Source organism: Rhinolophus hipposideros (assembly GCF_964194185.1).
Source record: "Rhinolophus hipposideros genome assembly, chromosome: 11".
Lineage (NCBI taxonomy): Eukaryota > Metazoa > Chordata > Mammalia > Chiroptera > Rhinolophidae > Rhinolophus > Rhinolophus hipposideros.
The window spans coordinates 79,106,700-79,134,023 of NC_138057.1; the positions used below are offsets into that span (position 1 = coordinate 79,106,700).

The 27,324-nt window shown below is 54.5% G+C and overlaps 2 protein-coding genes across 7 annotated transcripts in view; both read left to right on the forward strand.

Moving 5' to 3' along the window:
- The first annotated feature begins 1,691 nt into the window (after nt 1-1,691).
- Nucleotides 1,692-27,053, forward strand: AIF1L (allograft inflammatory factor 1 like). Of its 3 annotated transcripts, none has more exons than XM_081065515.1 (6): nt 1,692-2,670; nt 2,869-2,930; nt 13,398-13,464; nt 15,715-15,756; nt 17,943-18,105; nt 20,638-23,534. In XM_081065515.1, the coding sequence occupies exons 1-6, from the start codon at nt 2,640-2,642 to the stop codon at nt 20,723-20,725; spliced, it is 453 nt and encodes a 150-aa protein (XP_080921641.1). In that variant the 5' UTR covers nt 1,692-2,639; the 3' UTR covers nt 20,726-23,534. The 3 variants fall into 3 exon arrangements, with proteins under 3 accessions (XP_080921641.1, XP_080921642.1, XP_080921643.1); XM_081065516.1 differs by lacking the exon at nt 20,638-23,534 and adding an exon at nt 26,923-27,053 and having other exon boundaries at nt 2,111-2,670; XM_081065517.1 differs by lacking the exon at nt 20,638-23,534 and adding an exon at nt 18,293-18,984 and having other exon boundaries at nt 2,111-2,670.
- Nucleotides 24,493-27,324, forward strand: part of NUP214 (nucleoporin 214) — a 92,012-nt gene continuing 89,180 nt past the window's right edge. For all 4 annotated transcript variants that reach the window (XM_081065510.1, XM_081065512.1, XM_081065511.1 and 1 more), the window contains exons 1-2: nt 24,493-24,667; nt 26,923-27,118. In XM_081065510.1, the coding sequence (XP_080921636.1) occupies nt 24,623-24,667; nt 26,923-27,118 (241 nt within the window). In that variant the 5' untranslated portion in view covers nt 24,493-24,622. The remainder of the gene's footprint in view (nt 24,668-26,922; nt 27,119-27,324) is intronic.

Sequence of the window (27,324 nt, forward strand, 5' to 3'; positions counted from 1 at the left end):
AGTGTCCAGAAGCACAGAAAGGTTCAGGGAGGGACACTGGTGAGGAGGAGTAGGGCTTTGGGTCAGGTCCCAAAGGGCGGGGAGGCAGAGGAACATTCCAGGCAGGAGGGTGGGTAACAGCCCAGGATTTGCGGGGGAGAGGGTCCTTGGCCAGCACGGTCACTCTGGGAACCCAGGTTGCCTGTGGGCTGGATTATGGAGCACTCAGTCAGGGGTCTTGGGCATAAGGCCTGAACCCCTCCCGCATTGGCTTAAGCAGAAAAGGGGGTTTGAGGTCAGAGGACATGGGTCTCCTGGAATCCTGGTGTGGGAAGAGCTGCCAAGCCTTGGAGGCAGCTCGGGGCTGGGGAGTCCCAAGGCTGCTGGGCAGTGGGGATGGCTTTCTTCTCCCCTCCCTCCTGCCTCTCCTGGGTCTCTGCCTCTGTTCTTGCCTCGTTTACTTCTTTTCTCTGTGCAGAGCAGCTCTCTTCTTTTCCTGCATTTGATCGAAGAGGATGTCCCTACTGCTCCCATTACCACGGCCCCCCAAGTGTATATGTCATCAGGTCAAATCCTTGGTAGAAACAAGCTGGAAACTGTCCTGATTCCACCTTCCTAGGAAAGCCTGACCCATGGCCGGCCAGGCCCTCCCCACTCCTGTTCAGAATGAGGGTCTCTGTGTCCAAGGCCCTATACTGAAAGCTGGGCTGTGCCCTCTCCAAACCTGCGGGGGGAGGGCATTCAGAGAAGATGCGTGCTCCTTCACAGGGAACCTGAGAAGCGAGGCAGGGGCAGGGGGTGGACGTGGTGGACATCAGTGACCTGGAGAGTGACTTGGTCACTGAGGGGGAGGACAGGGAGCAGGGAGGCTGAAACAGGAGGCTGTTGCTTTACAGTGAGTTTGAGGATCGGTGTCTGGTGTTAGGTGGTGCTGAGGAGATGAGGGTTCTTTGAAGACCTCTGGGACAGGGTCTGCCGGCCCAGGCCTCTGCTGACAGAAGCATACAGCTGTTCTGATGCTGGCTCTAGGCATTACAACTTTCTGCTCGAGCCCAGTCTAGCATCCCTGACGGGTGGAGAACAGGCCTCTTCTCCATTCCAGTGACGTATTTCAGGCCTGACATCTTGTGACTCATGCCTGCTGGCCCCAGAGGTGGGGCTGCACTGGGTGGAATGTGGCAGCTGTTAAACATCTGGCTAGCAATGCAGTCCAGCAGCTGAGCAGTGGAAGGTGGGGTGGCCCTTGCCCTGTAGAATGGCTGAGTGGGCCCAGCCAGCCCAACTGGCCAGGGCAGTAGGCCGTCTGAGCCTGAATCGGGTGGGGTGTTACAAGGGCTCGGATGTAAGTCAGCTCTGGTCTCGGGCCTCCACATGGAACATCTTCCATCAACCAAGGGTTGTAACTCCTAAGCCCTCCCCGCTAAGTTTTTACTACCTGCTGAAACCTCTTAACAATAATAGGAGTTATAACAGCCCTTGCTTGGGGAGAGGCACTTGTTTACTCCATTCTGCAAATCAGGAGATGGAGGCTCAGACAGGTCAAGTGCCTTGCCCAAGGTCACACAGCTTGGCCAAATCCAAACCCTAGGGGTGAATGGGGAAGAAGAATGCCTGGATCCAATCCACAGGGACATGCTGTGTGGGGGTGGGAGGGAGGGGCCCGCATTGCTGCTGACCAATTGGACCGTGTGCCCAGGACAGTCCCCATCTGTGCCCCCAGCATAATTATTAGGGGTGCCACCTCTCACTGTCAGAAATGCCCTGATTTGGACAGGAGACCGCACCATCACCCTGTGACACGTCCGGGGTTTCTGCACCCTGAGCGCCACTCTTCTTGGAGTTGGAGGCTTGGTGTGTCATCCAGGCCGACTTGTACTCCAGACTGCCACTTCCCGACTTTGCTGTTCTGTAAATAGGAGTGCCCAGTCCTGTTTCAGAGTTTTGAGCCTTAAATGACTTAACAAATGTATCCCCTACTGATCTGGCGCAGTGCCTGGCGCCCGGTGACTGCTCGAGAAATAGGTTTTATTAACAACGCACTAACTCGTTCTAATTGCAAGTGTTCCTGAGGTCCCACTGGCACTTGGTCATTACGCCTGTTCTCAACAAAAACAAACGTTTGCTGTATTTTTCTTTCAAGAGTCAAAAGTGAAGGCTGGGAAGGCACGGCCCCCCGAAAGTGCGCGCCGTGTGAATAACGGCCGCCGTGGGAGGTGTGCTGACTCCCTGCCTGCCCCACTCGTGCTTGCTCCCTACAACCACGCCAAAAGTGCCTCCTAAGACGTCCCAGTTTTATTTATGGGGAAACCGCGGCCGGGAGCGGGAAAGGGACTTGTCGTGGTCCCGGCAGGAGCAGGGAGGTGCCCACAGGCGGCCCCGCGCTGTGCGTTTTCCGCGCCCTCCAGCAGAGGGGCCGGCGGGCTGGGCGTCCCGCATAATAGCCGCTTTGATGCCGGCGGCCGGGCACAGGGGAGGGGAGGGGAGGCGGGCCGGAGGGAAGGGAGGGGTGTGTCCGGCTGCCCGCGCCTTTCCTCCGCCCCTGGTTCCGCCGCCACACGCCACCGCCACCGGAGCTCGCACGGGTGCCGGGTGCCCGTCCCTCCTCCACGTTCCTCGCCGCTGCCGTGAAGCCCCGAGAAGGCGGGAGCCGGGTGCTCACCATGTCGGTCGCGCTCAGCAACAGGTTTCAAGGTAGGCGCCACTGTCCCCCCTCTGCCCCGCCCCCAGCCCGCAGTCCAGCTCCCCCCAGCCCGCGCGGTGTCCCCCGCCGGCCACCTGTGCGCACCCGGCGGACCGCGGGGTCTGCCACGCGCGGGAAGCAGGCGCGGGCCCGGAGCGCGCGGCCCCGTGAGACCCCGGCTTCCCGGGCCGCCTCTTTGTCTCTTGCAGGAGGGAAAGCGTTCGGCTTGCTCAAAGCCCGGCAGGAGAGGAGGCTGGCGGAGATTAATCGGGTAAGCGCGCGCCGCTGGGGCAGCCTGCGAGGCGCCGGAGCTGCGCGCCCCCGAACTCCCAATGCCCGGTGGGTTCCACCTCCGTCTGCGAGGCTGTGCCTGCCGCAGAATCAACCCCCTTTCTTCCCCGGGCTCCCCCCAATGTCCTCCCTCCGGCCCTGCCTCTGTGTCTCCGACTCCAGGTAGGTCCCCCGCCACCGCCTCCACCCCGCTCTGGTCGCCGCGTCTCGGGTTGCAAGTTGTTACTCTTAGACTGGGGAGGTAGGGCCGGCCGAGGAGCTCTGACGCCAGCCGCGCGAGGGCTCCCCGGACGCCCGCCCGGGACCAACCCCAGGGATTTGGTGCTGGAAGGTACCCCCGATGTCTAGGAGCAGTCCCCGTTTCACAGCCTGGGGTGGGAAGGGAGGCTCAGAGAGGAGAGGTGGCTGTCCCGAGAGGGCCCAGCAAGTGCTCACGGGGCTGCCGTTAGCACCCGGGGCGCCAGACTCTCAGCCCAGTACTCCCTCCATAAGAAAAGGTATTGGTTGCCTGCCAGCCCCAACCCCCACCCTCACAACTCTTCACTCCAACTTTTAGGAAGGCTCCCTTAGAGCCTTGATGCTTTTCTTGCTGATGCTGGTGGATTTCTATAAAGAAAGTCTTCAGGCTGTTGCCAGGCACACAGTGGGAGCTCCATAAATATTTGTGTAATGTCCACAGAGAGTCGAGAAGATAAGGAAAAGTGTCATGTCAGCCTACCTGGATTGGCCAGAGCTCAAAGGCAGCATAGCCAGGGGCTTTGGAATTCTGCATGACGTGGGTTCTGATCTGGTCTCCATCACATACCAGCTCTGTGGTCTTCACCAAGCATCTCTCATCACAGAGCCAGGGTTCCCCTGCGGGCTCAGTGAGGGAAGGCACGTAATGTGCTTGGGCCAGCACCCTGCACAGGGGAAGACCTCTGGGGACAGTACTAGAATTATTTCCTGAGAGGGATGTCTCCCAGGTTCCCTAACTGGTTGTGGACACATGCCCACTGAGATGAGGGTGGGCATTCCCCCTGCTGGTTCCCTCTGGGCACCCAGGGGCCGAGCCCAGCTCAGAGTCCCAAAATGGGAAGCTGGTGGGGTCAGCAGGGTCCTGGTGGAGTAGGGCCAGGCACTGTGGCATGGTTGTAGTATTTCCTCCGGGGACTTGCAGTCTTGATTCCCTCATTGATTTCCTTGGATTGTCTAGAAGTAGGCAGCCCGTCTGGTTTTATTCCACTTGCTATAGGAATCTCATGGAGGCCTCTAGGGACCCCAGAGTCCTTCACTGTCGTCCTTACCCTGACTCTTGGTGCCGTCTTGAGCACAACTGAAGGGAGCCTGGATGTCTGGCTGGAATCTCAGGGGTCCAGGCTGCTGGGCTCCCTCCTAGTTCACTCTGTAGCCTGCCGGTCTGGGCTGTGCTTGCCCTCTGGACAGAAGCCTGGAGCCCTGACCTCATACAGCCCCCTGGGCCACTCAGCCAGGCGGGTTCCAAGCTGGCTGAATCCACCCACAACCAGCAGGCTTCTGAGCCAGAGACAGCTGGGGATGGAGGCGAGGTGACTGGAGTTGGACAGACCAGAGGAGTTGAGTGTGTGGGACTCTGTGCCAACCCCGCCCTTGGAGGGGGCGGCAGATAGGGTTGTTTTGGGAGGTGGACTGTCTTGGCTCAGAAAGGGGAGGGCCTGTGGCTCTCAGGGGCTGAACTGGACAGCATGCACTATGACTGGAGAAGGTGAGTAAGAAGGAGCTGTATCCAACTACCTTGGGATCCCAACACCCAGAGAGGGCGAGCAGCTGGCCAAAGCCACACAGAAGTCAGTGGTAGAGCTTGCGGTCCAGTATCTTTTCCCTTCCCTGCTATTCTGAGACCCACTATGTGAGCCAGGCTGCTGTCAGGCGGCTGGGGCCTGGGCTGTCGGCTCCTGGAGGAAAGAGGCTCCAGGATCAAACTGGAAACTTGAGCTGCTTCCCACCGCAGCAGGTCAAGGTGGCCCCACCGTGGTTTAGAGTCAAGAAGATGAGGAAGAGGGGGGCACAGTGTTGCTGGCTCCATGACTTTGGGCCGCCACTTGAGATAATAGTAGTCAAGTTGTTGTGATTTTGTAGCTAGACAATCTATGGAAAACACATGGGAGAGCTGGCTGCTGTCGTGATTGTTATCATTGTTTTGTTTGGGGTTTAAAGGTACAGGTTGTGGAAACCCAGGGGCAAGTTCTGAGATTTGCTGTCACCCCTGCAGGCTGGGTCAGACCCCTTCATCTGGCAGAGCCTTAGTCTTCCCTGTCTGAAATGGGAGCAGCAGTTCGTGTTCTCCTCCGAGTCCCTACAATAGGCAGTGGAGATGAGCAGACAGAGCTTTCTGCAGACTCGGAGGGAGTTGCTCTGTTGGAGGGTCTGTCTATTTCATCCATGGCCACGGTCACAGTGGAAGTTCCCTGGAGTGGGCAGATTCTACAGGGAACCATGTCGGCAACCCAGATTGGCCTTTCTTTGGGGTGCAGCTTCACTGCCCCCCTGGAGTGGGGCTTCTGGGGGGCTGTACTGAGCAGCTGCCCAGTAGCCCCATGGAAGCCTGAAGCCCTGAAGGATGGGGCTTCATGTTCACTGCATGTGCTTGGATACCTCTGTGGTTGCTGCCTGGGGCCGAGCCCAGCCTGGCTGGCAGTTCTGGGGGCTTCTAGGGCCAACACCCTAGTTCCCTTTGGGCCTTTCTCCCCCACCCCCAGGGTGGGCCAATTTCCAGAGGGCCCCAGGGTAGCTCAGTCTGAGCTGTTGTTATTGTAAGGGATTCAGGAGTGAAAATAGGAGGTTTGGGTGGACCTAGAGGTCCTGGCGTAGCTGTATGGAAATGCTCTTTTTTGGTTTCACTCTAGTTTTTGCTGTCTTTTTCTGAGCACTTGGCATGTGCTGGGCAGTGTGCCAGGCATGCTTTGGGAATTATCTCGTTGAGTACTCTAACCCTGTGAGTATCTATTCCCATTTTATAGAAAACGAGACTCAGAGAGGTTGAGTCGATTGCCTGGGTTTAAACAGCCACACTTGAACCCAGCCTATTCTCTCAGCCTCTGAGCTTGATTGGATCTCCCCAGGGGGTGCCACCCCGACCTCCGTGCCCTGTGGTATGTGTGTGTACATTCTCTGCACTACTGGAGCGGGCAGGCTGGGTGCGCACCCCCCACTCCCCCCACATAGCTGACATTCCCCGCACCCTGATGGCATGGCAGGTGACCCCAGGCTAGCCAGACCCAGCCTTATATGGCAACAGGACGTATTCTCTCCAGCTTCCCACAGGGACAGAGAGAAGTGGAGGGTCTAGGCCGTTGTCCCTCAGAGTGCCCTTACCCTGGGGACTGAGCAGGGAGAGACCGGAGGATGGTGAGACCCCCAGCTTGAGCCAGTCAGAGGCCAGGCTCTTTAACAAGATAACGTGACACATGCCCTTCACGTGCATTACCTCACTGACTCCTGTCAAAGGAACGTTCAGTTAGATAGACGCACAATGAGAATGTGTAAACATCCCCACGGTACAAGGATCACTAGGCCTCCCATTTTAGAGATGAGGAAACAGGTGAAGTCACCTGCCCAAGGTCACCCAGCCAGGAAGTGGCAGAGCCAGCAGTCTGACTCTAGACAATGCCCGTGGCCGGCCTGCCCTGGCCCCTGTCCACCAGGTGGCTATGGCCTAGCTGTGACACAGGCCTCTCTTGCTTATGTGGATAAGGATCTTTGGCTACTGTTTCAACCCTCCCAGCCCTCCTGGGTCAAATGAAGGGCACTCAGCATTCCCTGTAGCGTTTAGGGGCCTCATGGTTATGTCAGAATCCACGTGCCGTTGGTCTGGGAAGAGCTGGGCACAGCAGGCTGTGTACCTCTCTGCTCAGGGGGGTATATGTTTGCGGTTGGTCCCTCCCTCAGCAATGTGGGACCTCTGAGACCTGACCCAGGCACTCCGCAGGTGTGTCTCTTCCTGTGTGCTGGCAGTGCCACCCTGTCCTTGCTCAGGTGAATGTGCCCAGCTGGCATGGCCGGGCACCCGTCTCTCTTGCTCTTGCTTAATATATTATAAGGGAGATGCTGATAAGCAGCCACGTGAGCCTCCGAGGATTCAGTGTCCCCACAGGTCCACCCAGCCATGACCTCAGTGTGGCCATGTCACAGGAAGCTAGAGATGGAATTTCTGCAGGGTCTGCTTCATTTGTGTAGTTGACGGGGTGTTTTTCTTCAGCTGTCCCATCTATTGGCGAGGACACAGCGTCCGGATGAGGCCCTAGAGCTGCCACGGGGAATGTGAGCCTGCTGTCCCTGTGGGTGCACGTTACAGACTCCTGCTACACGCCAGGCACCAAGCCGGGCATTTGTGGTCTGGCCTGGGCCCTTTAGGAACCTGTAGGCTGCATCAGAGGCCTTACGGCCTGGCATGGTGCCACCTGTCCTTGGGGTTTTCGCCCAGGGTTTCAGCCACCAGCCCCTTGGATGGCCTCCAAGATGGTGATCTCTGCCCGCCCCAAAATCCTGCTGCAGCTAATACATAAAGGCAAGCCTGGAGAGCCAGGAGCAAGCATCCGGGAGCAGGTGCTAGAGGTATCAGTTCAAAAAGAGAGTTAAGTCTGGGGTAGGGGGTTGGGGACAGTGGGAATCAGGAGGGTGGCAGGGACCCGGAGGCCAGACACGAAAGAGGCTGCCGACCTCTGCTTGTATTGGAAATAGCCCCTCCCGGACATGAGCACTTGGATGGGACTTCTGGGGGTGGGGGAAGATTCTGGTGTCCCTCAGAGGTTGGAGGGGACCGAGAGGAGAGGCAGTGCACAGGTGTGGCCGCGGGCACTGTCCCCCGGGGCTGAATTGGAGTACTCTGTCCCGTGTGGATGGCCTGTCACTACCAGATCAGCCAGGTGTCCAAGGACAAAGCAGAGCTTGCCCTTGAGGAGGGATGGCTCGAGCGTCAAGGCTCACCAGGAGGACTTTGTGGCACAAAGTAGGGCAGAGAGTTGTGAGTGGGTCTCTTTGCCTTTCCCCTGCTCACAGTTGTCTCTTGGTGTGGCTTGAGTTTGGGTGATCCAAATGCATCACGATAGTAGCTAATACTTAGTGAGTTTCTGTGCAGTTAGCTCATTTAATCCTTACACCAACCCAAATGGGATCATCAGTATGATCCCATTTCACAGATGAGGAAACTGAGGCCCAGAGTGGTGAAGCAAGTTGCCCAGGGCCATGGAGCAGGTAAGTGCTGGATCTGGGGTTTGAGCCCAGGCAACCTGATTTGACCTCCCTCCCCCACCCCTCTGCCCCACACACCCTGCATTCAGGGAGCTTATGTGAGGCTTCTGACCACTGTGGCTTTACACAAGCCCTTTCCTTTCTGAAGCCTCAGTTTCTCCAGCTAGTGAACACAGAGGACAGCTGGGTGCTCTGAGGAGTCCCTTCCAGGTTCTGTGACTGGGTAGATGTTTTAACAGCTCTGTCACCATCCTGGGCCTTGCCTGTGGACACTCTGGCTTGAGGAGTGGCTGCTCGGCCCCCGACTTCCTGTTTTCAAGCCCAGGCTCTTGCCTGCTTGCATGTCCTGGCTCGTTGCCAGGGACTGACCAGGCCGCCGAGGCCTTTGCACTTGCTCCTCTGAGTATCAGTGGTCACTCTCCGAGCCCCGCATACCTGGAGGCCCTGACAGCAGTTTCTGCAGCTATAAAAGCTTGTCATTCGGGACAGTGGGCTGGAGTGGAAGAGGGGGATGGGGGTAGAGTAAACCATCCACACACACCCCATCCCCCTAGAGGGCTATAGAGTGGTTCCCTGGCCTCTGGAATAACCTCCTTCTACAGCTGCCCAAGAGGAAAGGTAACTCCCAGTATTGACTTTCTTTGCCCAGAAACCAGTAGCCGGGCTACCTTGTTCAGGGCAGAGAGGGAGCTGGGCTGGTAAAGGGAGATAGACCTTGAATTGTTAAAACTTTATGATAGTGAGCAAGTTGAGCAACTGCTCTGGGTCTCAGTTGTCCCATCTGTGAAATAGGGATACCCAGAGAGGGGAAAGAGAAATCATAACCAGCCTAAGCTGGGGAAGGAGGTTTGCTTCTGATCTGTTTAATAATCCGTGATGGTCTGGATGATGAGCTGTAGGAGTTAAAACAGATTGTATGGATGTAAATGTTAGGAGATAGCAGTAATAAACAGCAACGTTTATGTAGCATTTACTAGGTGCCAGGTACTGTTAAGCACTTTACATATACTTACATAATGTAATTCTCAGGACAAGCCTATGAGATATTTGTATCCTTCCTACAGATGAGAAAACCGAGACACAGACAAATGAAGGAATTTTCACACAGTTACTAAGTGGTTCAAACCCAGGCATTCTGGCTCCAACTTGACCTCTTTTTGTTTCTGCATTTTGTTTTTCTTCCAAACATCTGGACTGGTTTCTATCTCTGTCTCCTCCGCCTGGTGACCCAGAGTCAGGGCAACCAGGGGTCCTGGAGTCTGGACAGACAGGGTACCAACCCACTGGGCATAGCTGGGTCCCGAGGCTGGGCCAGGATATGGAGGACAGACGCCTGAAGGGAGGAAGCTGTGGGCTGTGCATGAGTAGGAACCAAGAATCCAAAGCTCGTAGGTGGGGTGGGAGCTGGCAGCCCAGCCAATGGAACTACTGTTCCTGCCGCCTGCCCGCCTGCCTCCCTCGGCTCCTGCCAAAGGCATGGTCCACACAGCTGCCCTAAGCCCAGGGTCAGCAAGGGCTGCCTACCCACACACGAACAGGTCAGCTGCTTCTCCCAGCCCTGGTAACTCTGTGGCTCAAGCATTTGTCATTTTTGGCTCTAAGGAAAAATGTGATTCCAATCTCTGAGTTCCCCCCAGCCGCCCGTTACATGCAAGCACACGCTTTTGCAAAGTGTCTTGACCATTTCAGGCATAAGAGTAGAGAAAGTCATTCTGGCTAAATGGCAGGCCTCTCTATTCAGTCAGCTGATGTTTATCGAGCACCTACTAGATGCTGGGCATTGCTGAGTGCTAGGGCCCCGTGGAGCATGAGACAGTAAACACGTGCCCCTAGAACCATGGCCGAGGCCTGCCACCTCCCAACATGCTTCCAACACCCACTTCCTCGGGTTACTTCTCAGTTCTGAGCAGGGAGGGAACCAAGCGGCCTCCCAGCTCGGCCACTTGCTAGCTGTACTGCTTTGAGCACATTATTTATCCTCTCCGAGTCTCAATTCAGTCACCCATCCTGCAAATATTTATTGAGCACCTACTATGTGGAACGCACATTCTTGCAGGGAGAGACAGACGATGGACAGTACTGTTACTGTAATTGTTAATAAGCAATTGTAGATTGTGTTAGGAGATGGTTCATCCCATGGAGTAAAAGGAGATGCAGAGGAAGTAAGGTGGATGGGGTTGGCCGCATTAAGAAGGTGATGGTTGGGCAGAGGCTTGAAGGAGGTGAAGGAGAGAGCCACGCATGTATGTGGGGATGAGCGCTCCAGGCGGGGGGCTCAGCTAGAGCAAAGTCCCAGGTGGCAGCAAGCCTGGCATGGGAGAGGCATGGAAAGGAGGCCAGGGTGGCTGAGGTGCCCACGCTAGTGGGGGTTGGTGGGGGAGGACAGAAATAAAGTGGCATGTTAGGTGGTGAGGAGGAAACTGGCTTCATCTGTGAAGAGCCCCTGCAGTGCCTGCCGAGTGCCTAGCCCGGGGTTGGGTCCTGCAAATGGGAGTTGTCGTTCACCACGCTGCAGCTCACGCCATGCTCTCTTCTTTGCTCTTAGTAGCTGCCTGTGGTTCTTTGTTCGTCTGTGTGTGGTTTGTCTCCAAGACCAAGGCCCATATCCTAGCCCTTGAACCCAGTCTATCCAGATCCCTAGACGTGGTTGGTGCACATTACACACGGGTTCTGGGCTGGTGTGGACTCCGGTCGACTAGAACGTGGGAGCTGGGAGGACCCGGATGTTTCGGATGGTTCGGATGGGAGGTTTCGGATGTTGGGCCTTGCTTATGTCTCCCCTCGAAGGTGTCCCAGTTCCTAAAGGGGTAAGGTGAGGGGAACGTAGGCTAACTGGATTCCATTTAAACATTCTGAGATTGTGAACTTTCTACTTTTATGAAACGCCCTTTTCTGAAATGATGGCAATAGTCAATGGTAATTGTTTAAAGTCTTTAGTTGGCAAAATACAAACTTGGCCACCTTATATTAGCACCTCCCGCTATTTTAAAGGTTTTTTTTTGGAGGTGTTTCTTTCTGCATTACCCCAAAGTCTGAGAACCACTGACTTATTTGTCCCTCTGTTGGACAGATGTGGGATCTGGGACCCTGGGAGGTACCTGATTTGCCCAGGGTCACAGACAGAAGTTAATTGTCCTCCATTTGGTCAGAGAATGGGGTGGGGGCAGCCGTGGAAAGAGCTATGAGAGAGAGCCAAGAGGAGGGGAAGTCCTGGCCAGAGCCGCCAGGAGGAGGGCAGCCTCCTGGGTAGCAGGAGAAGGTTCCAGCTCCAGCTAAGTGGAGGTAGGGCCATCCATCGTGCATCATAATGAGGCCCTGAGTCAGGCTGTGGCCACGCCAGCCGGACCCCACGGGCCCTGCACTGCCTTCCACCAGGCTGCTGGAGGCCCGGGTCCTGGAGGCTGATAGACACAGATTCCAAACCCACACTGCACTTCCTCAGCGGCCTGGGGGCTTCAGAAGTATTATTTAACCTCTCTGGTCCTTCGTTGTCACCTGTAAAATTGGAATCATAGTGAGGATTTAATGGGATAGCACAGTGTCTGCCAAAAGCAAGGGGGCAATCAGAGTCCCCCGGCCCACGTTGCGGGTGGGTTTCTCCTTTGTCAAAGGGCACTGAGGGAACATGGAGGCATTGAACCCTGGGAGGAATCATATTCTGCCTCACACTCATACTCATTCAGCCCTGTTGCTTATTGAGCATTGATGGAGAGCCTGGGCTAAGTGTTCGGAATGGGTGGCCCTGTTGAGGAGGTGGGTACTCTTGTGCCCATTTCACAGCTGGTAAGGCGGGGACTGAGAGCAAAACCCAGAGTGCTTGGCCATCATTTAGGTTCTTGGCATTTTCCTAGTCTACTTTAAGCCCCTTGGACGTTTACATCACAGACGGGAAAGGTAGTGAGTTCCCTGTCCTAGGAGATGTGTAAGTACAGACTCGGTCATCAGGAGTTCAGGAAGAGATTGAGTGACTGACCTGATAACATTTAACATCATTTTAAACACGGACTTCCTATAATTTTAGGAGGAGGACCTTCGTCTTATTCACCTTGGTCTTCCCCTCCCCTTGCTGCCTAGAAAAGAGCTGTGTACACTGTGGTCCCTCAAAAACGGCTGAGTGAATGAGTGAGGCGGGGAGGGAGGCCCATGTCCAGTTGGCTCAGTAATGAGGAAAGTGAGGTCCAGAGGGGAGAGGGGATTTGCAGAGTCCAGTGCCAGCATGGGAACACACCCTCTGCTCCCCTATCTGTATGCAGGTTCTAGGCCTGCTTGAAGATTCGCAACAAGACCAGTACAATCCCTGGCCCAGTGCCGGCACAGCGGGTGCTTACAACGTGGTAGCTTTTTGTGTTAAAGCCAGATGAATGCCTGCTATCTGCCTATTTTTAAGAGTCGAGGTTAAGGATGCAGGCTAAACGAGATGGAGCTCTGGCTGTGTGAGCCTCAGTTTCCTCATCTGTAAAATGGGGGTAATAATAATAGCTACTTCTTGGGCCCACGAGGGGACCCAAAGAGATCACGTGGGTAAGTGCTTCATTCTGGAGGCTCTTGTTAGTGTTCCCCACTCCCCCATCTGGTTCTGAAAGGACTCATTTGAGTCTCTTCCAGCATCTGAGGGGATGGTGGGCCCTGTTTTACAGGTGAGGACACAGGGGAGAGGGATATGTGACCTCCCAAGCAATGTACACTTATTTTCTGGCTAGAGCAGAGCCTAGTAAAACGACAGCTGTTGTTTGTTGAGCACTTGCTGTGTGCCAAGAGTCGTACATACATGCTCCTGGGATCCACATATAAACTTCAAAAGTAGCTACGATAATTACATTCCTTTGGAGATAAAGCAACAGAGATACAGAAAGGAATTAATGTGCTAGGCTCGCATACCTAAGGAGTTTATGCTGGAGCCAGGCGGCTTGTCTTTGGGAATCATGGCTTCACAGATCCCAGAGCTGGGATGCCGTGGCGGAGACCCAGGTCCCTGCACCCGTAATTCAGAGGCTGTTTCTTCTAGAGCAGACCCTCCGGACCCCACCCCAACTGCCAAGCATACTTCCTGCCCACAGGATGGATTTTGCAGATCTGCCCTGAGGATTGACAGGAGGCCAGGACAAACACTGGAGGCTGTTGCCTTGTCCGGCCAAGTGTAGCCACCTGGTGGGAGAGGAGGCACGGGGCATTGGGCCTCTGTGCCAGCGAGCTCTGCCTGCTGACCCCTTGCTCAGCACTTGTCTTCTTGCCTCTGTAGGAGTTTCTCTGTGACCAGAAGTACAGTGATGAAGAGAACCTGCCAGAAAAGCTCACAGCCTTCAAAGGTATGCTGGGGCTGGCTGCCCCCTCTCTGGGGAGTGTGGGGCTGGCCCCCAGTCTCTCACACATAGGGCTCCTCACACCCATAGGGCCTAGCTGCACCCCTGTTTCATCCAGAATGCCTCTCTTCCCCATGGGCTGTGAGACAGGGTGTCTGGCCAGAGGGGGCCAGGCCCCTCCACCTGCCTCCATGCCAGCCCAGGCCCCATCACCCCTCGCCTGCGGACCCCAGCCTGCCCCTGCCCCTCTCTCCTCCCAGCTGCCTGGCAGGGCTCAGGTTGGCTCCTGTCGCCACGGCCCAGGCCTGCTCGCTGCTGGGTCCCCAGCACACAATCAGCTCTTTGTAGCAGCCCTGGCTTCTCCCCCTCCATGGTGGAGCGTCTCGGGAGCCCCTGTGGAGAATGGACGTTTGTGTCGCCACAGTGGGGCTGGGGGCAGAGTTTCTACCCATTGAATCCAGCAGCACGGGATGAAAAGAAAACAGGGCCCGGGAGCCCGTGCGCGGAGGGGCAGCATAAAGGTCCCTCTGTTCCCGGCCCTGGCGTTTGGTTCCTGGCCAGCGGCTCGAAAGGAGAGGAGCCCTGCACAGAAGGAGCAGACAGACCCACCTTTCCTGCCGGGGAGATGCCTCGGGGCTGGAGGACCCGGCAAATAGCCTCGAGGCGCGTTGCCCCCTTCACATTTTGGCAGTGTGGGCATCCTCCCTGGTCCAAGGCAGAGAACCTGCCAAGTGCTCCTCAGACCGGACAGCTTAGCTGTCCTTGGGCAGCACATTGATGGCTAAGTGTTTGTTGAACGTTGACCTCGTGTGGGTAGCGCTTCAAGCGCTGCGTTGTGAGCTCTCAGATCATTTCCATCCAGCCAGGAGGGAGATGATGCCCTCTTTGATTTATAGGAGGAGAAATTCAGGCTTAGAGAGGTGGGGTCATTTGCCTGGGGTCACACAGCTCACCTATGGCAGAGTGGGGTGAGCTGTGTGACCCCAATATCTCCCACCCATATTGGTCTCACCCCAAAACTCCTGCTCTTAACCATTATTCAGTGCTACTTTTTACATTAAAAGAAAAGAACTAGAACAAAGACACCCCATCTCTCCCTAACCCCCCTGCCCTGTCCCAGCCGTCCGTAGGACAGTTGCACAAAGGAGGAGCCGTCCCTCCCTTCTCTCTGGATACCAAGGAGTCACTCTTCAGAGGTGGCTGTGGGAGGAGGGACAGAGTCTCAGGGATCGTAGGTGCTTGTGCGGGTGGTGCCCAATTAGAAAGGCTGGGGGCCCTGAAAGCATGAGAAAGGGCCCTGAGACTACCCGGAGGGACCTTCCAGACAGAGGGTCGGTCAGTCCTGAGCCGGAGCATGTGGGGAACAGGCCAGAGCAGCAAGGCCAGTGGGAGTAGAGCAGAGGGGACGGAGGGAGGAGCTGCCTGAGAGGCCGGAGGGCAGACGCTGCTGAAGGTCGCAGGCCTTGAAGGTCACTGAGAGGAACTTGGCTTTCTCCTGCTGGCTCCTGCAGAATAGATCTCGAGAGCCCCACTGCTCTGTGGCAGGTGTGATCTGCCCAAGGCCACAGGACTTGTTTGCACACTGCCCGTGTCAGAAGATTCCAGGGTGCTCAGAGTTATCCTCTCTTGCTGTTGGAGGTTCCCCAGACCCCTTGATTGGAGAGGTTTAATTTGGTCTGTAGGTGAGGTTTGTGGGGAGGGTCTGTGTGCTTCTGGACACTGTATGTGCCACTTTGTGGTCAAGGGCAGGCCCATGGGCATTTCTCCTGGAAGAGCATCAGCTTCACGGTGATGCCCAGAACCAAAAGGTTTAGAACCACAGAGACTCCTTCCCACACCTGGCTGCCCATCAGAAGCACCTGAGACACTCTGAAAACACACCAGTTCCTGTGCCTAACCCACCCTTCCCAAACCCACTGAACCCGTATCTCCAGGGCTGGAATCTATTGTAGTCCTTTTTAGCTGATTTGCACTGGTGGGAACCTGGGAGGACCAATTGCCCTACCTTGGCTGAGGGTCAGAGTGGCCCCGGGGGCACCTTTCTCCATGGCACCTGTGGGAGAGGGATGCAGGCAGGGTGAGCTCTTTCTTTGGAGACAATAGCTGAGATGATGGGACTCGAGTCAAGACCTCGCCATGGGGTGAGGTGTTGGTGTGGGCTCCGTGAGGACCTGGCCACTTGCCCTCAAGGGAGGCACTGGGACCCTGCAGGGGTGACGCTGCTTCCAAGCTAATGCTAGTTTTTGTGATTTCCAGAGAAGTACATGGAGTTTGACTTGAACAATGAAGGCGAGATCGGTGAGTGGAGCCTTGAGTGTGTTGGGGAAAGAGGGCGTTTGGTGGGTAGACGCTGCGGGGGGTCCAGAGAGCCCCACAGACCCACCTGTCTGGGGGAAGTGTCATGATGTGACGAGCACACACTGAGGCCCCCCATGGTGGGCCGGGCCAGCCAAACCGTTTTTGAGCTCACCCGCCCTTAACCTGGATCCACTGCCCCCAAATGCCTCTCCCTACCATTTCCCTCCCCGCTCAGCCTCCCACGCCAGGGGCCCCAGGATAGAGGTGCCACCCTGCCCAGGGTTGGATGTTCAGGCTGTGGGCGACTGGTGTTTCCTTTGTCCCCAAGCCTGTCCTTTCATTTGCACACTATCGTGCAGTTGACAAGCTGCATTATGTGCATTAATTCCCTAATCCAACAGACCCTTATTGTGTCCTCCCATCCAGACACTGGGGTTGACATGGCACTTATGTTCAAGACAACATCTTGACCATCACCACTAACTGAATGACATGGTCAAGGCCAGTTTAATTATCCCCATTTTACATATGAGGAAACTGAGGCTCAGAAAGATGAAACGACTTGCTTGGGGCAAGTTGCTTATGGCAGACGTAGGGCCCAGGTCCCGGCCTTTGGTTTCCAAATGGGCTCTCCCTCCTCATTCACCCTGAACTTCAGTATTGCTGCTGCCTTCAGCCTTTTACTCTTCCTCTGTCTTCTCTCGTTCTTCTCCCTTTTGAATATTTTTATTCTTTAGGAAAAAATTGGGGGGGTTATCAAGTTACTATATCTTCCTCATAAAAACTTTTGGAAAGCACAGCAAAACACAAAGACAAAAATATGTTACCCACAGCCCCACCTCCCAGAAAGAACTGCTGTAAGTATTTCAATTTATGTCTTTCCACTCTGCTCTAATCACAAATGCTGTTTTGTACCATTTTAGAACCTCAGTTAAAAAAAAATAACATTGTGAGTATTTTGAATATGGTTAACTTTTCTGTTGAAATATGATTAATGGCTCCATAGTATTCCATTGAGGGGACAGACTATAATTTATTCGGCAGACACCTTCATGCCTTTGATAATTCTGTGAAGAACAGCTTTGCACAAAGGTCTTGGTGCATATCACTGATTATTTCTTTAGAGTAAATCTCAGGAATTAGACATCTGGGTCAGAGGCTTCTGAAGCATCTTGCCAAATGGCCTTCCAGAAAGGTCTTGCCAATTTAGAGTCTGGCCAGCAGCTCGTGGGAGACCTTTCACTTCTTCCTGCAGAACGCTGCCCAGCTTTCTTTGAAATGCCCTGGACATCCTGGCACCTAGGGGTCTGGCACCAGTCCTGCCTGCTGTGCCTCTCGGGTGAGCTGGCGCACCACTGCCTGGCCTTCAAATCAGCCCCTGGGGCACCCTCTCTCCCGCCATCCTTTGCTGTCCCATTGTTCACAGAACAATCTGAAGGAAATTGCCTCAGATCTTGGGAGCCTGGCGGTCAGAGGCAGCGGCTTGTCGGGGTGTAGTGACCTTTTGGTGCCTCCCTTGTTTTTCTTGAATTTTGTTCTTTTGTTGGTTTTCCTGCTGTGCAAGATATTTTTGTCACCCTCTCCCTTCTGGCCAACGCGGAGCCCTAGGACTGCAGGGTGGGAGTGGCAGATAGGGAGAAGTGGCCCCCCAGCACCTGGAGAGTGACTTTAGGTGCCTGTGGTCAGGCCAACAACCTGCCCCGACCTCATTGGGCAGTGACTTCCAGGGTAGTGGGCAGCGAGCCCATGGTTCCCCCAACCGCAGGAAGCAGCAGAGAGTCATTCCATTACTGTGCACCTGCTCTGTGCCACATGCGTTTTGTGTATCATCCCGCCAAATGATCCCATCAACCCATTTTACCATTGATGGAAGGAAGCTGGGGTTCAGAGAGGTTAAGTAGTTTGTCCCGAGTCCCACAGCCAGAAATAACAGCTGAATTCCAAACTGGCTGTCTGATGCTAGAAGCCCCTGTCTCTAACTGCTAGTCTCTCCAGCCTCCCGAGGGAACGGGGGGTGTGGTGGGCACATTCTCCCTAGAGGAGAAAGGCCACTGACTGCAGTCTCCAGGGAGGGGCTGTCCTGCTGGGCTTCTTTTGGGCATGGGGTGCCTGAGGGAGCTGTGCCAGCTTCCCCACTCGCCCCCGCTTCCTGTCTCCACTTAAAGGATCTGCTTTTCCTCCGGCAGACCTGATGTCTTTAAAGAGGATGATGGAAAAGCTTGGGGTCCCCAAGACCCACCTGGAGATGAAGAAGATGATTTCGGAGGTGACAGGTGGGGTCAGCGACACCATCTCCTACCGAGATTTTGTGAACATGATGCTGGGGAAACGGTCGGCTGTGCTCAAGCTGTAAGTACCCCCGCCTGTCCTGGGGCCTCTGAAGGCGTGTGTGGAGACGTCCCTGGCTCAGGCACCCCAACCATTCCCCAGCCAGGTGGCAATTCACTGTGTGACCCACTGGGCAAGGTTGTTAACTAACTTCTCTGAACCTGATTTCCTTATCTGTCGAATGGTCATGTTCACATGTACCTTGCAGGTGAAATGAGTGGGTAGCAGAAGTCTGGTGGAATCAGCGCTCAGTAAGCGGCAGCTGTGAGGATGGTGGTGGTGATGACGATAAATCTGCTGGTGAAACCTGCTGCACCTCAGTGCCCTCGTTTGTAAAGTGACTCTGCTACCCCACGGGGTTGTAAGCATAGTGTAGAGTTACAAACTGGCTCCAAAGGGTGGTAGAGTTCGAATCGTACACTATTCATAAGACAGAGATATAGTAAATATCTTCCGTGAAGCATTGTCCTGACGGTTGATGACATAACATAAATGAAGAGTCTAGCCTGGTACTTGGCTGATGGCACACACCTAGTACATGGTGGCCAAAATCACACTCTGTACGTAGGTACTTCTCCACTGAGGAGCTGCAGAGAAATTCCCTTGGAGAGTCTCGTGGTATTTGAGCTGAAAAGGACCTCACTCGGCTTTTAGAAAATAAGATTAATTAATTTTTTTAAATGTACAATTGTCAAATATGCCTGTTTGATTTTACAACAGGGAAAGCTGAGGCCCCAGGAAGCTGAATAAACAGCTCCCAAGCCCACAGTTTGGGCTGGTCAGAGCTTTTAGTCTGGGTGGGACGGGACAGGGGATGTGGGGGGAAAACTGTCAAGGTCAGATCGCGTTTCAGAGGCTGGGTGGTAGCAATCGGAGTGACGGTGCTATAAAAATGACACTGAAGATTGAGTGGACATTTACTGTGTGTCAGGGACCTGTCTGTGTCTTGACTCCTTAGATTTAGCATTTGTTAATTCAGCAAATATTTACTGAGCACCACCAAACACCAGGAATTATTCTAGATGCTGGTGACACGAGTTGCTGGCCTTGTGGAGCTTGCCTTCTAAAGGAAGGAGACAGACAAAAGAAAACAATCCAAAACACCAAATGGCAATATTTAGTACCAAGAAAAATAAAGTGTGCAAGAGGAACGGAGAGGGATGGGATGGTGGGCAGGGAGGGTCTCACTGAGAAGGTGACAGTTGACCAGAGCCCTGAGTGAGAGAGATGGGAAGAGGTGATCTGCGGAAAAGCATTCCAGGCAGAGGACATGGCACGTGCAAAGGCCCTGAGGCAGAATCGTGCTTGTATGCTCGAGGAACAGCACAGAGGCCAGTGGGTCTAGGCTCTCAGTAAGTACAGTGAGTGAAGGTTGTCAGCAGAGATGGGCAGGGGCTAGGGGACATGGGGTCTTGTAGGCCACGGTCAGACTTAACATTTTGTACTAATGTGGAGGGATGCCATTGGAGTACTCTGAGCCAGGGACTGACTTTTAAAAGGCTCCCTCTGGCTATAGCAGGGACGAGAGGGGCAGCAGGGAGGCGGTACAGGTCAGAGATGAGGCCACTTGGTCTGAAGAGGTTGCCGTGGAGGGGGCCAGGAGCTGTTGGAATTGGGAGTGATTTTGGAGGTAGAGCTGGAAGCATTGCTTAAATGCCCAGATGCGGGACATAAATGAAAACAGGGAGTCTGATGGTTCTAAAGTCTGAGTAACTGAGGGAGTGACTAATGTTTGCTTGGAGAAGTAGAGCAGCTGGAGAAGGTGGGATTTAAGAATTCGGTTTTTGCTGTGTTCAAGCAGAAGGGCCCTCCAGACATCCAAGGGGAGAGGGGCGGAGGGAGCTGGATGTGCAAATCTGGATTTCAGAGATAAGCTGTTTGTGGACTGTCATCCCTTTGGATGGGATGTAAAGCCAGACAACTAGAAGAGCCCACCCAGGGAGTGACTACAGATGAAGTAGGGCACTGATGCTTGGAGCAGCTCCCGACGTCAACACATTTGGCACCTCCACTTCCGGATGGAAACATAGCATCCGTGGGCTTAAGTGTCTTCCTGGAGTCACGAGCTGGGACAGTAGCAGGGCTGGGACTCCAATCCAGGCTGTTTCCCTCCAGAGGCTGCACCATGAACTCCTGTGCTCTACACCCCTGACTTGACCCTCAGAGCAGTGGGAGGTTTTGAAGCTCCAAAGGGATTGTGAGCAGAGCCGTGGCCCAGCCTAGCTCTGCTTCCTCCAGGCAGCATGGTGAGGGGAAGGCGCATGGCCTGGAAGTCAGAGATCTAGGCTCTCGTCCTGCTTGGACTGCTTGTGGCTCTGAGGAGTCATATCGCCACTTTGCGCCGAGTTTTCTCCTCTGTCAAATGGGACTAGGAGTCCCTTCCATGCAGCTGCCGTCCTGGGCTTCCGAGAAGATCCGGCTGGAGAATGGATGAAGGGCATTCTGCTGAGGACTTTGTGGATGTGAGGGCTGGGTGAGCTTTCCCTGGGTGAGGGGAGGAATCCTAATCTTGTTTTGTTTTGTTTTTTGTTTTTTTTTCCATCTCTAAACCAGAGTCATGATGTTTGAAGGAAAGGCCACCGAGAGCAGTCCCAAGCCAGTCGGTCCCCCTCCAGAGAGAGACATTGCCAGCCTGCCCTGAGGACCCCGCGGGGACCTGTCCCTGCCCTCCCTGCCCCACCCCTCCCTCCTGATCTTGCTGCACTTCTGGACTCATTGCAATGCCTTTTTTTTTTTCCTGGTTGTTGGGCATGATTGTTTTTTCATCTGCAGAATCTGATCTCTTTGTAAAGCACAAATGATCTGCCTTAAAGAGGCTCTGGGGCCCCTCCCTCTCTTCTTCCCTCCTTCCCCACTCCCTGTGCAGAAGGGCTGACATCAAACCAAAAACCGGAAGTGGCAGGGCCGGGGCAGGGAGGCTGGAAGCCTGTGATCCCTACACTTGAAGCCGGCATTGTCCATACTTGCTGGAGGTCACTGAGCTAAGTCCAGGCTCGCTGGCCTGGCTCTGGTGAGGACCTCAGCCCACTTTCAGAACACCCTGGAGTAGGGACGAGGCTGCAGGGTTTCACTAGGGTTTCCTCAGACGCTCTGAAGTTCCAGTGCTCTCAGGTTGTCCAGGACGTGGCCACTCACTGCCCCAGCTGATCCCCCCTCAGGCCACACTTCTTCTCGCCCTTAACGAGGTGCAGAAGGAGACAAGGAGAGGGGCTTGGTAATTGGAGACCCTCAAGAAGGTTCCGGAAGGAATCTTCTGGCCTTACCCCTTGTCCATACCTTTATAGACAGCTCAGAGGGAGCCTTGTCCCTTGTTGGGGCAGCAGAGGGCTTCAGAGGTAGAGGGGAGGCCAGTGGTCTTGGGGAGGGGGGGGGTTCAGCTCAGTCTAGTCCCACCTTTTATGAGGATGCTGAGGGCAACAGGCTAGGAGAATGAGGAATAAAATGCAAAAAGTCAGCACCACTGTTAAGCCAAGAACTGAGACACAGGAGGTTGCCTTTCTGATCCCAGTCTTCTTGAAAACTGACTGCTTCCTCCATGACCTGCCCGCCTTACTCAGACCATTCATTCACTCACTCACTCAGTCATTCAACAGATATTTATTGACCATCTATTATAAGCTTTAAGGCCTCCCCCTCCACTTTGTCCTGACATGTGCTGTGTCCACTGTCTCCAACTCATTTCCCCATTTCCAAATCGCCCAAAACCCTTGAGCGTGGGGATTCCGTTGGGGTCACCTGTGTCCCTTATTATGGACTCACAGGGTCTTAGAGGTCTGATCCCCCTGTGGGTTAGCTGGGCCAGTCCTCACCTTTCACAGTTAAGGAAACTGTGGTGGCCCCCGGGGATTAAGTGCCTGGCCCCAGGTTATGAGTTAATCGAGATGGAAGAGTCTGGACTGAAGCCCAGGTGTTCAGATGCCCTGCCCAGGCATCATCTCTGCTCCGGGCTGCTTCCGTCAGTGATGAAAACAAGGGAAGGGGCAGGGCGAGGCTATTTCCTAGGACAGTACTTGGGGAGGGGCCTGGGCCAGGACTCACCTTTCCCAGTGCCTCTGAGTTCGCTTCAGGGTCAGGGGAAGGGCCAGGCCTGCCTCTGCGGTTCCGCCTTCCCCGGGGCTTCTGAGCCACTTCTCAGAACTCACGCAGGAAGCTGTCACACTCGGCCCATCTTGGCTGAGCAGGGACCTCAGCCTTGACCGCACCTGTGTTCTGGAGTCCCTTACCCTGCCTGCTCAGGACTTAGATGCAATCATCAGTTGAACATATTTATTAAGCACCTGCTATGGGCCGAGAGCTAAGAACCCAGTCATGAAATAGACAGTTACCTGAAATTTAAGAGTCTAGGGAGGAAGTCAGACTCGGACAAGGACGAGTTAGATGAAAGGAAAGGGGCCCATGGGGTGACTGCACTGCAATCCTGGGGAGAGCAAGATGGGCTCAAGACTGAGCAAGAGCCTTGCAAAAGCATTTGCCAAAACTTAAGTGGAAATGTCTGGGTACTGTTAGAGCCATTGTGGGCTCTCTGTGGCTCCTCAGTGCCCCGTAATCAAAGACCCAAGGAGCTGCCTTGCAGCAGCTTAAGGGAGTGGAGCAGGCCGGGGATGGGGTTAGGGCCAGGTTGGGTTAATTTGCTGGTCTCAACCAGTTCAGGAGCAAGACTACTTGGCCGTGACTGGTTGGTCCTTAGGCTAAGGAGCTGCTCAAATGCACAGGCCTAGTTGAAGTTTAAACCCCAGCAAAACAGTTTTCCCTGTCAATGTAAAATCTCACCCCACCCCCTTCCCTGCCTTGGTTTTTTCCTCCGGAGATCATTATTTGAGCAACTGCCTGTCCCCACCCCTTGCCACTACCTCTCCTCTCTAGGACGCGACGAGACCTTTGAGCAAGGTCAAGTCTTGACTCCCCATCACATCGTCAGTGCACTCGATTCCACGCAGAGAGGAGGGCACGACCAACCAGGCTTATTTCCACAGGTTCCACAGTTTACAAGACCACGGGAAGCCGTAAGGGAGAGCGAGTGGGTGTGTGCCCAGCTTCTGGAAAGAGCAGGACAGAGCGTCCATTGGATAGGAGTTTCCTGGGACACCACCCAAGTTCCTTCCCCACTTCTTGGAACCCAGCTCTGGAGGGAGAGGGGCTGGAGTGGTTTCTGGAAAAGGGGACGGGGGTCGGGGGGCTGCCTATATTTCAGGTTGAGGCTGTTGGCCCTGGGACTCTTACTTCTCTGGCTAAGGGCTCATTTTCTTAGAACTTCAGCTGTCTCTCCGAAAGACCAAATCTAACGAATGTAACCAGAAGCTTGGGGATCGCCAAGTGTGGCTTTGTCCCTGCGACTCAAAAGGCAGGAGCGTGGGGGGCAAGTTCGAGTGGGTGTGGTCTGTGTGCGCGTGCGTCTCAGTGTGCGGGGCCAGGTACCATCTCTGCAAACTGGGAATAAAACGGACAAACCATCCATGTCTTCATTGGTGCGTTTGGGGGAGGGGTCCCGGGACTCAGCACGTGCGGAAAAGCTACCTAATAGGGTACCGTCGAGGGAACGTGTCCTGTGTCCCGGGAGACAGGTTGTCTGTCGTCCTGGTTTTATGAATGAGAAGCAGGCGCGCCATTTGCTGAAAACCAAACAGTAAGTGGCCGAGGACGCCCCCTGCTTCGGGTTAAGAAAGAACCTCTGTCCTAGAGCCTTTAAAACCTAAATCCGCGGCAGAAGCGTGTGCAGAATGGCCATCAGCCAGCCTCCAGCCTCCACCACCTTCCGACCGCCGCGCGCGGGGCAGGTGTCTCGAGCCCCCGGCGCTTCCAGCGGCCTCAGCAGGTAACTGGCAGTAACACCTCCCGGGGCCGAGGCCGTCGGTCGCGAAGAATAAGGAACACGCCCAACGTGTTTGGCGGCTTCCAGGCTCTCGCTTCGGAAGTGATGACCTTGACAGGCATAAACACAGATGACCTCCGGTGCCTTTTCACGTCCCCTTGCAGCGTTCGCGCTCAGACGCAGAAGTCTCCCGTGGCGAGGCCCCAACCCACCCACTTTCTGAACCCCTTTTCCTCCACACCCCCCTCCAAAGCCTCCTCCCTCAAGAGCTTCCCCGGGAAATCTTTATCAAGCCCTAACTTCTCTGAATCGAGAACTGTTAATCACCACCTACATCCAAAGGTTGCTGTGGGGGGGTCTCAACGGAACACTGAGCGTGGAGCGCTCGAGCATGCGCCGTCCGACGAAAGAACCCAACACCAAGCAAACCCGTTCGCGTGGCGGGCGCGGGGGGCGGGGCCTGGACGCTCCAGGACGCAGGCGCGCGGGCCGAGCCGGCCAATGAGAGGCGGCGGCCTGGAGAGCGCGCGACTTCATATGCTTCCTTCAGTCTCATCGAACCGCAACGCCCACCGAAATGCGTGACGCCATTTACGCGCGCCGGAAGTTCGGGGCTCGCTGCGCGCCGCCAGCGCTGGAGGAAGGAAGTTGGCGTTGGAGCGGCCTGGGCTGTGTGGGCAAGGCCGCGGGCAGCTGCGGCTGCTGCTACGACCCGCTGCGTCCGGCGCCATGGGAGACGAGATGGATGCCATGATCCCCGAGCGGGAGATGAAGGTCAGATACTGGCCGGGGCCTTCGCGTTGCCTTGGAGCCCCGCTGAACGGCGAAGCGCGGGTGCCGGCCGCCCCGCCTCCCGCTTGAACTTTCCCGGCGTTCCGAGTTCTCACCTCCGCGTCCCGGAGCGCGCCGCGGTGCCGCCGGCGTGTCAGCCCCCCGAGTGCAGTTTCCCTTCCCTGGGTCGTCTCGTACGCACCACCTCAGTTTCTCTAGCTGCTCTAAGACGGTGGTCGGAGTAGCGATGACAACTGCTGTTTATTGAGCGTGTACTGTGAGCCAGGCACTGGGGTAATCACACAGCAACCGTACGAAACAGTTCACATAAAGATGCAAGTCAGGGTTCGGGAGGTAGCTGACCCCAAATCACGTTTGACAAGGAGGCCGGAAGGCGGGCGCGTTTTGTCAGACGCCCTCTTCGCCCTCCCGGTGTCACTTCGGTGAGGTTCTCCGGGCTCGTCTGATGCGGAGCCAGGCTTCGTCACCTGTCCCGCCAGATCTGGACTTCATTAGCACAGGAGCACAGTTTTGGTACCGGAAGTCTGCTTGAAGTCGGGAAACGCAGGCGAGGGGCACGTGATCCCGCCGATGATTACGGGCGCCCGGGCGGGAGTAAGTTGCGGGAGGACGTTGGGCATCTGCACAGCGAGTCACCGAAATGCGCTTAGGGAGTAGTGGCTCTCCCTTCTGGAGAACCGGTGCCTGGGGGCACCACCCGGTGGGAATGGGCCGTATCCTCAGGTGTGCTGGGGCTGAAGGGAAAAGGGTTTGGAACCACAGACTGAGCAGATGCTAGTGTCCCTTTAAGTGGCGGATTACAGCCGAAGGGAGAGCTCTCTCCGGCCGTGCCGTCTCCCTGGCCCGCCACCCCATGTGACCAAGACCCGAATAGGACATTTGGGATTATCAGGATGAGAGTCACAAAAAAAGACCGACAAATTTTGTTCTACTTCTGTTTGAAACCATAGTGTGGTTTCGCCTGGAAAGCTATGTGTGTATATTTGATCATCGTACTCAGTTGGAATTGAGTATTTCAGTTAATCGTTTAGCAAATGTGCATTAAACATCGAGTCCCGGGAAATTTGTATGCGGGGTGTGTTAGGGATCCTGTGTGAAACACCGTAAGTGTACAAAAGTGAAGGCTGAGCGTGGCTGTCTTTCGCTTTTACAGTTTTGGAATGTAAGCAAAAGGGGATTCGCAGTCTTTTCACCCAAACCTCAACTTAAGGATAGGTATATAACTGAAGGAAAGAAATTCAACCACATACAGTACACCTTAACGTAGTGATTGGTAAACTTACGGAACTCTTTTTTTACCAAGAGGTTCTGCAGGCTGAAAATTGTCTTTGGAAGGATATAGATACATTCATGGAAGACTGTGCGAGTCGGGCATTGACAGGAGGTTGGGGAATGCTCCCAGGCCCTGAGTTACCAAGGAGCATGAAAATGGAAGGAAATGAAAACTGGATAGACACGGGGGCAGGAGGTGGCAGAGGATGTGGCAGAGGTGATGCCACACGCACGTGTAGAAGGGAAGCAGTGTTGTGAGCTGAGGCTCCAGAGGTGGGTGGGTCAAGTCATGCCTGGCCTTACAGCCTGTGTTACGGATTTTGGACCTGTGTGTAGATGTCCTCATGGCATCCAGGTATGTTTTCAGGTCTTGAACACCAAGAGATTGACCATGCATATCCTTTTTGTGTTTAACATTTGATGCAGGTAGGTCATTTCTTGGGATTCGGTTATCTTTCTGTGGTTTACACATTGTTTACACACACACACACACACACACACACACATATTTGTTGAGTACTGCAGTAGAAGTTTGAGCCTACAGTGTAGTTGGATGATGATGCTTTGAATATTTAACAGCTTTTAAAGCACTACTCTGGGTCATGAGACAATACATACCATGAAATAGGACAAGGTTATAAATAATACAGTGCAGTTTGGATGGTGGTTAAGACAATAAACTAGGAATTCTGAAAAGGACAAGGTCACCGTGAGTTGAGTTAGTCAAGGAAGGCTTCATGATAGAATCTTTAGAAATTTATTCCATTGAAAAAATATTAATAAGCACTATGCCAAGTACCACAATATGCACAGGCAGCTTACAAATGCCTGGGTCATACAGTCCTTGGCCTCAGGGGAATAGGTGATTTGGTTGTACTGGAATTGAATCTACTGTGATATGATGACAGACATGATTTAACTTCCTGTTTTCCCTGAACTGATCTCGTTTTGATCCCTCACAACAGGATTTTCAGTTTAGAGCACTGAAAAAAGTGAGAATCTTTGACTCTCCTGAGGAGTTGCCCAAGGAGCGCTCCAATCTGCTTGCCCTGTCCAACAAGTATGGCCTGGTCTTCGCTGGAGGGGCCAGTGGGTTGCAAGTTTTTACTACTAAAAATCTTCTTATTCAAAATAAACCTGGAGACGATCCCAATAAGATAGGTAAGTCACTTACTTTATGTTGCATAGTAGAGAGAGGAGTATAATGAAGTGCTAACGTAGTTTCCTTCCTGAGAAATCATTCTAGTATTAAAGTTAAAACTGCTGTTAGTCCTGAGGTTGACCCCCAAGAAGAGTAAGTTCTAGGTCGGATGCTGGAAGCCTATCTGGTTGTTCTCGTTGGTCCTTTGTATTTCTCTTTCAGTGAG